The sequence below is a fragment of the Macrobrachium nipponense genome, chromosome 15 (genome assembly GCF_015104395.2).
Source record: "Macrobrachium nipponense isolate FS-2020 chromosome 15, ASM1510439v2, whole genome shotgun sequence".
Taxonomy (NCBI): domain Eukaryota; kingdom Metazoa; phylum Arthropoda; class Malacostraca; order Decapoda; family Palaemonidae; genus Macrobrachium; species Macrobrachium nipponense.
The window spans coordinates 34,980,931-34,996,049 of NC_087208.1; the positions used below are offsets into that span (position 1 = coordinate 34,980,931).

At 36.0% G+C, this 15,119-nt stretch overlaps 2 protein-coding genes across 3 annotated transcripts in view; one reads left to right on the forward strand and one right to left on the reverse strand.

The window, feature by feature from the left end:
- The window catches only part of LOC135227081 (uncharacterized), a 34,846-nt gene extending 30,694 nt beyond the window's left edge, over positions 1–4,152 (forward strand). For both annotated transcript variants that reach the window (XM_064266919.1, XM_064266920.1), the window contains exon 11: positions 3,807–4,152. In XM_064266919.1, the coding sequence (XP_064122989.1) occupies positions 3,807–4,016 (210 nt within the window). In that variant the 3' untranslated portion in view covers positions 4,017–4,152. The remainder of the gene's footprint in view (positions 1–3,806) is intronic.
- Positions 4,153–8,322: 4,170 nt separating this feature from the next.
- Positions 8,323–15,119, reverse strand: part of LOC135227083 (E3 ubiquitin-protein ligase MARCHF6-like) — a 131,848-nt gene continuing 125,051 nt past the window's right edge. Inside the window, 8 exon segments of the mRNA XM_064266921.1 lie at positions 8,323–9,263; positions 9,499–9,738; positions 10,066–10,200; positions 10,375–10,509; positions 10,830–10,987; positions 11,097–11,286; positions 12,169–12,352; positions 12,529–12,680. Of these exon segments, the coding sequence (XP_064122991.1) occupies positions 9,051–9,263; positions 9,499–9,738; positions 10,066–10,200; positions 10,375–10,509; positions 10,830–10,987; positions 11,097–11,286; positions 12,169–12,352; positions 12,529–12,680 (1,407 nt within the window). The 3' untranslated portion in view covers positions 8,323–9,050.

Here is a 15,119-nt window from a genome sequence, read left to right on the forward strand (position 1 = left end):
CCACCATAGGGAGAGGAGGTAGTTTGTCAATCCACAAACTGATGAAACTACTTTAAGGGGAATAGCCTATGCAACCCCTGCTATGTTATCAGTGAGGAAAATAGTTTGCTTTATATGCTGGATGTCAGGGAACCTTATCTGCAGATCAGGAAGTTTAGATACTCTAATCCATAACATCATGATCAAGCAGCAACCAAAGCAGTTGAAACTTTAAACTTTCATCCAGAATGTACCCTAAATTACACTTTAGGGAAGCAACTTCTGCTTCTTCATAGATAAAGTAAAGTTCACCAGGGCCTCTGTGATCTCTTGAGAAAAACCATTACAGCACTTTGAGGGAGTTCCTAACATAGCAAAGCATGTTAGATCCCCCTCCTATAAGGGAATGACACAGGCCTTCCTTGGCGAGGGCTCTCAAGACCCTGGAGTGAACAACTGGACCTGCATGGGAGGACCCACCAATGGAAATCAATCGTGAACAGAAACGCATTCAACACCCATGTTCCTTTGCCTCCACAAACAGGTATTGGAATTGCTGTCATAATATTTGAGACGGGTGATGATCTCGAGAAGACTTCTCAACCTTCTTCCAGAGGGAAAAGGTTATGGCAGCCACCTGTCCAGGTGGTGGTTTAGTGTGTCAGGATAGGCACAGCAGCCCTAGTGACACTCAATACTAGTCAAGAGATGTCAAGCACTTATGACCTTTGCATGAACTTGAGTGTTAACATCCATGCCATCTACACTGATGATTCTTATAAGGAAGAATACCCATGCACCATCAATCCAGATTATGGGAGGCGCTCTCCTCTAGTGAATCCCAAACTCCAGGTGAGGATACAATCATATATGAAATGCTTAAACACCTCCCAGACGATGCCAAAAAATATTTACTGAAGATTATAAACAAAATATGGGAAACTGGAATTTTACCCAACAACTGGAAAATATCCATAGTTGTTCCAATTAAAAAGCCTAATAAAGATGCTTCCCTAGCCACCAGCTATAGACCAATAGCTCTAACCAGCTGTGTGTGTAAGCTGATGGAGAAAATGATAAATACTAGACTAGTTTGGCACTTGGAAACTAAAGGATTAATATCATTATTTCAATTTGGTTTCAGGAAAAACCGCTCCACCCTTGATCCGTTGCTGAGGCTGACAAACCAAATCCAGCAAGGATTCGCCAAACAATGTCAGACCATCGGAGTATTTTTTTAACCTCGAAAATGCATATATGACTGCCTGGAGAATTGCCATCATGAAAAAATTGCACAAGATGGGCATATGTGGAAGAATGATCAGATTTATATATTCGTTTTTAACAGACAGATTTTTTAAGGTAAAAGTGGGAAACACTTTCTCCCAACCTTTTGTGCAGGAGGAAGGAGTTCCCCAAGGAAACGTTTTAAGTATAATACACTTTTCAGGGCAATAAATAGTGTGGTTGAAAAAATCTTTCCTCCTGTTAAATGCTCACTTTTTGTTGACGACCTTGCAATATACTGCACAGGATATGATTCATTGTCAGTATGAAAACATCTGCAAAGGTCTGTTAACGCAATTACTAAGTGGGCTGATGAGAATGGTTTTAAATTCTCCTCTTCCAAAACAGTTGCAGTAAGATTTACCAGATGCTGGCGTGTGGGAGAAGTTCCCACACTTAGTTTAAAAGGATCTATCATTCCTTATGAAAGTGAAGTAAAATTTCTGGGGATGATTATTGACCACAAATTAACATGGGCCAGCTACATAAATACCTTAAAGATTAATGTAAAAAAATCTGAATATTTTAAAGGTTTTTTCTGGTTTTAGTTGGGAGGCTGATAAAAAATCCCTTTTGAGGCTATATGACTCGGTGTTGCTCCAAGCTAGACTATGGCTGTCAGATCTATTCTTCAGCTTGTAAAACCAGGCTAAAGGAATTGGATGTTGTACAGAACATGGGGTTGAGAATATGCTCAGGGGCTTTTAGAACTTCTCCTGTTGAAAGCATATACGTCGACACAGATCATCTTCCCCTTGATCTAAGAAGGCAAGAGCTAGGGTTGTGATACGTGGCTAGAATGAAAAGTGCTCCCAAAAATCCCTCCTTTCAAGTACTTAAGGAAACACTCGTGGAATTTCTCTGGTACAAGAGCTTCTAAACCATTCCAAATTAGACTGAACGAGGATGTTAGGGATAACCATCTCAAATCCCAGAAAGTCCTGGAAGTAAAACATCCTGTAAATCCTCCATGGCTTTAGTATGCAAGAAATCATTTAAGAAGGATTGTACTGAAGAGATTAGGGGAAAATTCTTAGAGCACGACATTACCCATGCTAATTATGTGAAGATTTATACAGATGGATCAAATTCAGATAGTGGTGTTGGGTGTGCTGTTATCTTTGATGATACAGCATATACAGCTAAATTACCTGACTTTGCATCAATATTTACAGCCGAATTAACCGCCATAGTCTCTGCCCTAGATTTAGTTCTTCAGAGTAGTGACACTAATTTTGTCATTTACTCGGATTCTAAAAGCACCTTAGAGGTTATCAAAAGATTTAATAGCTTTCATCTGTTAATCCTAAAGCTTCAGGAGTCCCTTTTTCGCATATATTGTCTGCGTAAGTCGGTCTCTTTCTGTTGGGTTCCTTCTCATGTGGGGATTAACAGAAATGAGACTGCAGACAGGGAAGCAGAAGCTGCTAGCGCTTTGCCAGAAAAAACCTTCAGGAAAGTGCCTCATACAGACCTAAAAAGTCCTATTAGGTCTTATGTATTAAGTAAATGGCAAGAAAGGTGGACTTCTCCTCTTCTTGCCAATAATAGTAAGTATAGAAGTATTAGGATAAATATACTGCCGTGGCCTTCGCCATTCCAGCTTGATAGACGAACAGAGGTTATTTTAACGATATTAAGGTTTGGGCACACTTATTTAACCCATCAGTTTATTTTAGAAGGAAGCAGCCCACCAGTGTGCGCTTAGTGAGACGAGATACTAACAGTGGAGCGCATTCTGATGGTTTGCCCCAGATATTTTAACCAAAGGGAAAGATATTTCCAGGGTAAATCCCTCTCAAATATCTTGGGGGATGCAACAGATATTTCTGCTCTCATCTCCTTTTTAAAGTATAAAATTTTTTTAATAATATTTAGATAATTATTTATATATCATACAGATTTTTAAAGAAACTATTTTTAATATATATTACGCCTTTCATTAAACTTCATATTTTTATTTAATAAGTCATTTAATTTTATGAATCTTCTTTCACTAATTCATTAATTCATTTACCCTAATTCAACTTAAACCTTCATTACGGCGCCGAATGGCCTTCTTGGCCCCAGTGCCTGGGCTTTAGCCCTAAATATCATACATCCATCCATCCATCAATCCAGATGCAGTTGCAAAGGAATGATAAAAGTCGCATTAATAAGCCATTCATACAAAGAAACATTTAAGAACATCCAGGGTGGAATGTCATATACCTCAGAGTACTCTGGTCAAAAGGGATGTTATGTTGCAAACCTATGTAGGTCATTTGCAAACCCACACTGGCTCCCTTCAATTTCAAAAATGTTACAACAGTTCAGTGATTGGACCAGCTATCACCTAAGATCTCCGCAGAAAGACTGGGTTTGTGAGCTCTTACAAAGAACAAGATGTTAACACAGGGCATATGGAAAAAATAAGAATTTCTAAGCATTGTACTCTGAAGATTCATGCTCAGTGCTGCAGTACCTTCAGAATGAAATTTGGAGACTTTATGTATGACCTAGTGTATTCTGTAACTTTCATTTTTTTCACTTTTTTTCAGACACCAGATAAGAGTCGAGGAAGATACGAGTTTAGACCCTCTAATGCAGGTGCATGCAATCCAGTGGTGACCATTGAAAGTCCTGAAGCTTTTGAAAGGGTAGTGAAGAGAATGGAATTATTGTCAAGACGCAGATCCCGCTCTCTCCGACAAGAACTGTGTTTTCAGTCAAAGTTGCCACTTGAATCAGAATATGGCATATCCCTTTAGAGATTTCTAAGGTACCACATGATACTGTACAGTACAAATTTATAAACTCTGCAATGTGTCAAATGAGGTTACAGTACAGAATGTAACTAAAATTTTAGTCTTCAAATGACAATAAAGTAAATTTTGAACTCAAAAACCTTTTTCTGCCATTCTTGAATCTTTTTTTTTTTTTACCAAGTGTACTTCATTTTTGTATTGGTACAAATTTCATGGAAAGTTAAAATTTATGCACAAAAGTACACTATACAAATATGATACTCCAGTTAAAGGGTATACAAATATGATACTCCAGTTAACCCTTTAACACCGAAGGGGTATAATAAAAATAGTCTCCCGTATGCCGGTGGGGTCTGGGAGTGAGCGCCGAAGCTGAATTTTTTTTCAAAAAATCACAGCACGCTTAGTTTTATTGTGTGAAGTTTAGTATGCAACTATCAGAAATGAAAAAACAATATATAAAAATAATGGGATATATGATAGCGCGATTTGAATACAATTATATATGAAATTTTGTTTTTGCACTGTGAGAAAAACTCTTAAAAGCTAACGAGTTAATTATTTTCCGTTGTATTGTACACTAAATTGCAATCATTTTGGTATTAGACATTGTAAAACGATCAAGGCAACACAAAAAATACCACAATGATGCACGAATTCGTGAAGCACAGACGTAAAAAAAAAAATAAAATAAATTTCAAAAATTCACCATAAATCGAAATATTGTGCTAGAGACTACCTGTTTGTTGCAAAATGAAGGTAATTGATTGAATATTTCTAGAGACTTAAGTGTGTAGCTTAAAATTGCAGTTTTTGACCATTTCGGTCGAGTTAAAAGTTGACCAAAGGACGAATTTTTTCTATTTATAGTTATGAAAATATTTCAAAACTGATAAAAGCTACAACCATAGGTTGTTTTTCATTGTATTCTACATGAAATTGTGCACATTTTCATATATAAAACTTTATGTAACAGCTAATTTAAAATGGTGCAAACATTACGACAATCGGATGAAAAAATTTATGATTTTTTCGGAAGTTAACACGCGGAGGTAAGGAAAAAGTTTATTTCATAAATTCACCATAAATCGAATTATTGTGTTAGAGACTTCCAATCTGTTGCAAAATAAAGGTAAATGATTGAATATTACTAGAATGTAATATTTTTAGCTTACAATTGCGTTTTTCGACCATTTCGGTAGAGTCAGAGTTGACCGAAGGTTGAAATTTTGGCACATCGTTATTTATATGAAAATATTTCAAAACTGATAAAAGCTACAACCATGGGTGTTTTTTGTTGTACTCTACATAAAATTGCGCACATTTTCATATATAAAACTTTATGTAACGACTAATTTAAAATGGTGCAAACATTACAACAATCGCACGAAATTTTTTTTATTTTTTTCAGAAGTTACCGCACGGACATAAGGAAAAATGTTTTTTTTCATAAATTCACCATAAATCGAAATATTGTGGTAGAGACTTCCAATTTGTTGCTAAATAAAGGTAAATGATTGAATATTAATAGAAAATAGCTTACAATTGCGTTTTTTTACCATTTCGGTCGAGTCAAAGTTGACCGAAGGTTGATATTTTGGCACATCGTTATTTATATGAAAATATTTCAAAACTGATAAAAGCTACAACCATGGGTGGTTTTTTTTTTTGTTGTATTCTACATAAAAAAAAAAAAAAATTTGTGCACATTTCCATATATAAAACTTTATGTAACGGCTAATTTTAAAATAAATGGTGCAAACATTATGACAATCGGACAAAAAAATTTTATGTTATTTTTTTTGGAGGGTTACTGCGCGGACGTAAGGAAAAAGTTTTTTTCATAAATTCACCATAAATCGAAATACTGTGCTAGAGACTTCCAATTTGTTGCAAAATGAAGGTAAATGATTGAATATTACTAGAATATAAGAGTTTTAGCTTACAATTGCGTTTTTTGACCATTTTGGTAGAGTCAAGTTGACCAAAGGTTGAAATTTTGGCACATAGTTATTTATATGAAAATATTTCAAAACTGATAAAAGCTACAACCATGAGTTGTTTTTTTTTGTATTCTACATGAAATTGCGCACATTTTCATATACTCCATGTAACGGTTAATTTAAAATGGTGCAAAAATTATGTCAAAGTGACGAAATAATTTCAAGAGATGTTTCGCTGATACATTTTAGTGCGATAAGAAAGAAATTCGCGCTTGCGCGCCAGCGTACTATTGTAAACAAAACAACGCCTTGATCTGAGAGCTCCCAGCATCCCCCAAGGCGCATGATTCAAAAGTTTTCGCCTAGTAGACCTATAACTTTTTCCGCAAGTTTTTTAAACTTTTTTTTATACAGACGTACCATACATCCAATCGGCACCCAACAGACAATTTATATCAACGTTTAATATGTCCAATCGGCGTTAAAGGGTTAATGGAAGCTTGTGTAAGTTTTAAATATTTTGCAAAAGTTGAATTTGTTTCTTTTAACCAGTTCTGAATTTGGATACTTCATACTCATGCAAGATAGCAGGGTAATAAGTCACCCTGCTATATATATATAAATATGAAGCATCACTAGTTGCATGCACTAAAAAAAAAAAAAAATTCTGCAAAATTTCTAGAAGTTTTGCAGATAATTCAGAAACTACTATGAGATTCAGGGTCTCTGTAACACGGTTTTTTGGACTTTGCTCCTTTTCAAAGCATCGGATGTAGCTGAAAGTTGACATGTATATTTTACAACCACACACAAATTTTGTCAGCATTATCAATAGTTTTAATTTTTATAGAGTAAAAATGATCTAGCATTCTAGCCGACGCCATGGCCAATGATTACGAGTCAAGAGTCGAAAAACATTCATTACGTAAGCAAGGTAAACAAACGCCTTTTGACTAAATGTTGCCCCGCCCATCCACCAGACAGAAATTCCATCGGCTCTGAAACCCAAAGACTTTATGAATGGCGGAACGATAAATAGATGTGGGTGGGGTATCAGTGCTAGCGTAGTAATACTACTGTAGCAGTAGTGCCGCAACAGTATAGCAGTAATATACATGAATTAAACGTCTAGGCCAACTGCTGGGATCCTTGAGGATCATTTAGCACTTCTTACAACTACTTGAGAAATTAGTTTTTATAGCCAGAAGTTAAATTTTCTAATCCAACAATGCCCATGGTAGCCTTCAGTGTTATCCTGAATTATAACGAGGCCAAAGTGGGTGGAGCCTCATGAAGTCACCATTCTTACGATAATTATTGGTGAAGGTTTAAAGCCAAAATACGGTACGGGCTATTTTTTTTCAGTAAGTAGGTAGATAGCCAATAAATAAAAATTGCTTGACATTGGATATATCAGTTATCAAATCAAGCTTGTCTACTATGTTTTTGGTAATTACCAACTATTCCCTACATCTTATCAATCTGATTGTGACCTATAAAGTAGACTGTAATTTCTTTGGAACTTATTTTGGGAGTTAGACTAATAATCAGTGTGTGTATTTACTAACATATTTTGTTGGTTTGTTCATTATAACAATTATCAGTGGAGAGGTTCCAGAATTCATAAAGGTGTACCGCTTTGCTTGTATTTAAATTTGTATGTCATTGTTGCCAGAGGTTTAGCCTTCGTTACGTATAGCCAATCATCCATCGAGAAAGAGGGAAGAAATGATGTCATAAGTTACGTAACGAGTGCGTTCGAAACCTTTTCTCTGAGTAAGTTGGCCCGTCTTCAAAAAAGGTCACTTTTACATTATAAGTACCAAATTTATTCAACCTACGTAGTGCAGAATACACTCAAAATTTGTGTTGATATAATATGTATTCTGAATAAGCGTTATATTTATGAAATGCATAGATAAAAAGTTATTGCGAAAAAACCGTGTTACAGAGGCCCTGAATCTCATAGTACATGAGCATCCATTAATGGGAGTATTGTATTTGTACAGTGGTGTTCTTCAGTGCCTAAATGTATACTTTTCCCATGAAATTTCACCCAATTATGCATACCCAAAATATTTCCACATAATTTAAAGTAAGCTTTTTAAAGTAAGCTTAGAAATATTAGTATATGTTGTGTCTTTATCATAACCTTAGAAATGGATATTTTTTAGAAAGATAATTACATTAAACCTTACAGAAAAATTAATAGAAAACAATCAATGATTATAATCTGAAATAACCATTAGACATTAGATCAGAAGTAATAGAAATAAAAATCCTATTCACATTAGAATAAGAGCTTATTTTTTCATTCTGAAAATCATAAATTTTACTAATGTTTATGATTATAAAATTATAAACTATTTTGATTGTTCATCTTTATTAAACCATAAGCTAAACGGAGCCCCTCTCATGACAGGCAAGTCCATAGCAATTTAAGTGTAAATACTCCCAAAAACAAGTTTGAACCTTTAATATGAAAATACACAATTCATTTCAAACATGTCCTTAACTTTGGTAACCTTTTATATATAGTTCAAGTGACTCAATGTTTTAGTCTGCCAAGATGTTATCACTAAATTTTTGTGCAAATATATCACAATACTTGGCAACCTCACTGCAATAAGAGCTACTTCATTTCAAACATATGCACTAGGACATGACAACAGCATACTGTATTTAACACTTGAGAAAACTTTCTCTTCCAGCTTCTTGAAATACGACTGTAATGCTGCTTTAATATCAGTTTCCATGAAGTAAATGGCATTTTGCATTCACTGGCAGATTATTTTCCTGATACTATCCTACCTTTTTCCAAAAGGCAAGATATGCATTAAATACCTGAGGCTCAAATATTATGAGTCCACTCAGCAATGAACCAAGAATGCACACAGTGTCTCTCTGATGCAACCACTTGCATCTATTAAAATATTATCACACTGACGGTCAATACAGACCAAGTTATCATACCATTTCTACAAAATACACTTGTAGGACCAGAATTTTTCCAGGGTAGCCTCATCAGTTCCACCTCATTGATGACAAGAGGCTAGTTTAATTAATTTATCCTTTTTAAAAGTATTTGGCACCTTCACCTAACAAAAGGTGTCACTTCACTTTCTTGCAGAAGGGGAGGTGGCTGGCTGGTGCTTGGATCATAATTAACTAGTCTTCTTCCCACTAGATACTTGTCATTTTTTATGTGCTCATATAAGCGGGTAAACTGAACCACTTGCATGATGATTAAACTTGAAAGAAGAGTAATGACCAACAATGCTGGGTAAATCCTTCGTTCCACCAATATCTGAAATAAAACAATTTTGCATAATACACATTAAATTTTAAAAATACGAACAAAGTTCGTTGCACAAAAACAAATACGGTAGTTGCCCGATACTACTACCCTAAATCATTTCTTGCTTTACTTTACACTCGACACTGAGCGTTACAATTATGTGAACTATTGCAAATTTTAGTGTACTCTGTATGAACATCAATGAAATATGTCATTGCAATACTCAAATACTTTCACAACTTACTAATGCACTAGGTGGTGCAATGAGTGGAGCAATACTATGGGCTGTCACATACGGCACTGTAAGGCAGGCACCAAGACATGCTATAACAGGAAGGGCAGTTTGCCCCACCAGGAGATTCAAGTCTAAACCACGAATACCTCCTAGATAAATATGTTCAAGATTTGTTTTCAGCCACCAATTTGGCCCCATCATTACCAGAGCACACATGATTTTAGTATATAAGACTCCTAATGCCCAGTCCTGAAAGAAATACAAAGAGATACAATAAACACTATATACGTACTGATAATTTCTTCAAAAAAATTTTATCAACACAAGTACTTGTGAAATACACACCTTAAGAAAATGAGAGAATAGAAAATCCCAAATTCACTGTCATAACTCAAGTCCCTTTGAATAGGCACTAGTATTACTTGTATTGCTAACAACTTGGATATGTTTAAAGAATTCCCTTTCAATAGGAACTCTTAGTATTACTTGTATTGTTAACAACTCCTTGGATGATATGTTTCATGATTAATCAAGAAATACATTATGAAAGGTCAAGCACAGACTTTTGCCTCCTACCTGCCACAAAAATAGAATTGGTGTTTGGTAAAGAGGTACTCGAAGTGGTATGACAATCACCAGTTCCATTAAAACACCAACCATTAGTGGAATCAACACGGCCACAACTAAGAGAGCCACCAATGCTTTTGTTCCCTATAAAAATTGGGGAACAAATATTAATTAAGTTTAATCGCTTCTATTTTAACAATATTGAAACATTATTCCAATTACTCTAAAACTTTTATAATCGAGCTGAACCTCAAGTTGAAACATTATTCCAATTACTCTTCACCTTTTATAACCGAGCTGAACCTCAAGATGACTCACCATTATACCCCACTGACGAATTCGGAGAATAACCTGAGTCCAACCTAGCATAATCCATGAAGCTAGAAGGGTAATTCCACGTATACCAAGCAAGCATAAGTACAACCCACAAGCACCGGTATACAGCTCATGTACCTATATAAAATAATCTGTTTTCAGTAACACTTTTTCCAAAAACTTTTGGATACTGTATATCTCAATATGTAGTTAAAATGCCATGCATTTTTATCAAAACTTTTATTCAGAAAATTGTATGTCGGATTATTGCTCAAGTTGCATGCTACTCCAGGAGTCTGAGTAGTTCATCAATTCAAATTTGTTCCCTAAATGAAAAAATATCTCCAATAACTATAATAAGTGACATGGGCATGTTCATCCTTCAGGCTACTGTTGATTCAACATTTAACTTCCTATCTTAACTAAAGGGGGGGAAAAAATGCACTCAATTTTCTTACCTTTGTATCTCCAAGTGCAAGGTACATACAATGTCTCCCTACAAGGACTGGAAGGGTGAGGCATATTATTGATGCACCTGTTAAACTGACACACATCATTATCACCAATCCCAAAATCCTTATACCAAACCATCGTGGACGCACATAAGCCTGAAAACCTATAAGAAAACAAATCTTGTAATAAAAATCTTCAATTCTAATATCTCTTACTGCGCCAATATATTAAGCAATGAGGATTAAAAAGACTTGAACAGCATCAGCATTTACCAGTTGGGCCATCACGCTGAAGTAATGCTTGGTGAGCTGCTCCAAGACCACCACCAAGAGCATCACCACCACCACCAACAACAGGATTAGCAAGTCCATCTGCTGGTTCCTCCACTTCCTGTGGTGCTGCTACATCATTTGCTGCTGCATCACCATTACCACCTGCGTCACCACCTATAACAACTCCACCCTAAAATATGTACATACAGTTTACCATTCATTTTCTAACATATTTACATTAATGAAATTTAAATCACTAAAACAAAGCTATATATTGCACTAACTACTGTACATAAGTTACTTTCTTGGCTTACAGAATACCAAAATAAACAACTCTGTTGGATGTCCCTAGATTGCATAGATCAGAAATAGAAGACTAATAAAGTTAGAAGCAACAATAAGGTCAATTTAAACGAGCAGACTTTATCCAATATAGAATTGTCTACGACAAAACTTGCAGTATAACAGAGAACAACCCAGCTATCTGTTTTGTATAAGTATATTACTTTCAACACATTAAATTCTGGATTAATGGTATATAAGGTAATATTACCTTTTCAGTGCCCTTCAAAATTACTAAAAGGGTGGATATTAGCTTGCAATTAGTGATATCTGCATTTACACTATATTTTAGAACTAGAAAATAAATATGCTCATCTGGAAAAACACTAAATTAAAATAATAAAATTTAAAGAGTTAAGAGAAAATCTTTTTCAATACATACAACAAAAAGCCTACCTGAATCTTTAATAATTCACCTATTTTTTTTTTTTTTTTTTTTTATGAAAATTAGTAGATTTGGTAAAAGGAGCTTGGGATACAACCTGGAATTAGAATATCAACAGAAGACTGTTTGCCATTTATAGTTTATCAGTTCTCAATTAGTTCCTAAAAGTGGGGAGGATACATTTGAAGATTGGTAATCTGATCCTGATCCAGCACTGGTGAAAAAATTTCTTGCAACTTAATTTTTAAACTATTAAAATATAGTTATCATGAGCAAATTCAAGAATATTGGAAGTTTTTTTAACATAGAGAAGATTCCTCTACATTTTGAGAGAGTGATACAAACCTGAGTATCCAAAGCAACATCACCAAGTAAATATGACCTCAGACCCAAAACATGCGACACAGCTGCACACCAGTGCCTTACTAACAACTTCAACCAAATTCGTGTATGACCTTGTTCTAATAATGCTGGGAGAATAACTTGCAACAGCAACAGCTCCAATGACAACTCACTCACTGGAGTATCACTGAAATGAGAAGATAATTACATTGACATTTGCCTCCATTAAATACTATTATTCAAACCTTACTGTTTTCATATGTAGAATGTGGCCATTAACCGCCAAAATTTTATGCACGCATTCATATGAAAATGATCAAGCAATAATTAAACAAAATGGTAAAATTATAAAAACAAACCAACCTTGAAAGAGTTATATGGTATGGTAAGAAGGAAGGCCACAGCCCATGGATTATTTTAATGGGTAGCCACAACATAAGAAGGACAGTAGACCCAAATATTACCATGGATGCTAGAAATCTTCTTGTATGGCGAACAATGGGTAAATGTATCATCTGCAAAGAAAATAATTTAAAATTAAAATACAACCTTTCCCATTTGACAGCAGAACAGTTAATCTTTAAATCAAATATACTACTAATTTTAGTAACTTATCAAACTAGGTAAGTTACTATTGGACTGCTCTTCAAGGTAAGTGATAAATTAATAACATTCTGTGCTGTATTATGTAAAAAGCAGAAAAGATATAATGAACACATGTGGAGAAGAATGTTAACCCTTAATGGGCGGATTGATCATCAGGAATAGTAATAACAGGTTTGGGGTGGTGGGTGGATTGATCCTGTAGATAAACAATATTAAGTGCCATCACTTTGGAAAGAATCAGGCGGGAAAGAGGTGCCAATACTTATATAGCCCATAAATTCACTAATGGCAACTTTTCCACTGGCTAAAACCACAAATCGGGTGTCTCAGGACTTCAGTTCTGCTTGTAACTTCAAAAAGAAATGATATTGTTAAGATACTTACCTGGCAGATATATACTTAGCTATAGACTCGGTCGTCCCGACAGAATTTCAAAACTCGCGGTACACGCGACAGGTAGGTCAGGTGATCCACCATTCCCACCGCTGGGTGGCGGGATCCGGAACCATTCCCGTTTTCTAAGACAGATTTTCTCTTCCACCTGTCTCCTGAGGGGAGGATGGGTGGGCCATTAATCGTATATATCTGCCAGGTAAGTATGTACAAAACTTTATTGTATCTTAACAATATCATTTTTGTACATGAAAACTTACCCAGCAGATAGTATATACTTAGCTGATTGGCACCCTTGGTGGAGGGTAAGAGACAGCTTAAACATAATCATAATAATTATAATAAATACATTAAAAACAGGGAAAAAACAACATATGTTCTTGGATATAATAATCCATGGTTCCTACCTGATTGGGCTGAAGACTTCATGACTACTGTCTATGAGTCTGCCTGCCTCAAGAGTCCCAGCGAGGTATGGACCTATGGCTGAATAACTCTTTGGATCGTGTCAATGGGGGCTAGCCCGCTTACGCGACAGAGCCTACTCTGGATCGTACCAATGGAGGCTGACCCACTTACATGGTAGAGCCTTTACCTTTGTCATATCAACAGAGTTAAGGTTTCTATAAGTAAACACAAGGAGCACTGAAGCCAATCCCGATCACCTGACCATGTTAGTACTGTTATAACCTATGAATTGCAAGAGGGTCCCCTATTCCCTCTGACAATCAACCAATAAAAACAACCACCAATAACAGAAAGAAAAATTTTAACACTAAACTAAGTTAAGAAGGATTAGCCTCAGCTCCTTCTCCCAGCACTGAATCTGCAGAAACATATGCTCCCAGAGTAAAGCACTTTTCGTAAGAAATTTTTACGTCTCTTAGATAATTGGAGGCGAACACAGAGTTACATCTCCAAAACGTTGACTCTATCAGAGTCTGAAGAGACCACGTTTTGTGAAAGGTCATTGACGTAGCTATGGCTCTCACTTCATGTGCTCTTACTCTGAGGATCTTGAGGTGCTCCTCATTGCATGTAAGGTGAGCTTCCTTTATCAAATCCTTTATGAAGAACGTTAGGGCATTCTTTGAAATAGTTCTTTTAGGATCTTTTACAGAGCACCAAAGACTTTCTTCTGTACCTCCTAATAACGCTTTTTGCTTCAGGTAGAACTTGAGTGCCCTGACTGGACACAAAGTCCTCTCTAGTTCTTTTCCTGTTAGTGAAGAAAGTCCTTTTACCTCAAAGCTTCTAGGCCATGGTTTTGAGGGATTTTCGTTCTTCACTAGAAAAAGTGGTTTAAAGGTGCAAACCGCTGAATCCTTCCTAAAACCAACTTTACCTTCCAAGGCTTGCAACTCGCTAACTCTTTTAGCTGTTGCTAATGCGAATAGAAATAAGGACTTTCTAGTTAAGTCTCTAAATGAAGCTGTGTGAGAAGGTACGAACTTTTCTGACATTAGGAACTTAAGGACCACATCCAAGTTCCAGCTAGGTCTCTTAATCTTCTGGTCTTTCGTGGTTTCGAAAGACCATATTAGGTCATGAAGATCTTTATTGTTTGTAAGATCTAGACCTCTATGTCGAAAGACTGAGGCCAGCATACTTCTGTAACCTTTCACTGTTGATACTGCCAGGTTACAACTCTTTCTCAAACAGAGAAGAAAATCAGCGATCTTAGTTACAGAGGTACTGGAAGAGGATATTTTCTTACTCTTACACCATCTTCTAAACAACTCCCACTTCGACTGATACACCTTAGAGGTGGAAACTCTTCTGGCTCTTGCAATAGCCTTCGCAACTTCGCGCGAAAAAACCCTTGCTCTGACGAGTCCTTCGATAGTCTGAAGGCAGTCAGACTTAGAGCGGGGAGGTTCTTGTGAAATCTGTCGAAGTGGGGCTGTTTGAGAAGATCGCTCCTTAGTGGAAGCGATCTTGGAAAATCTACTATC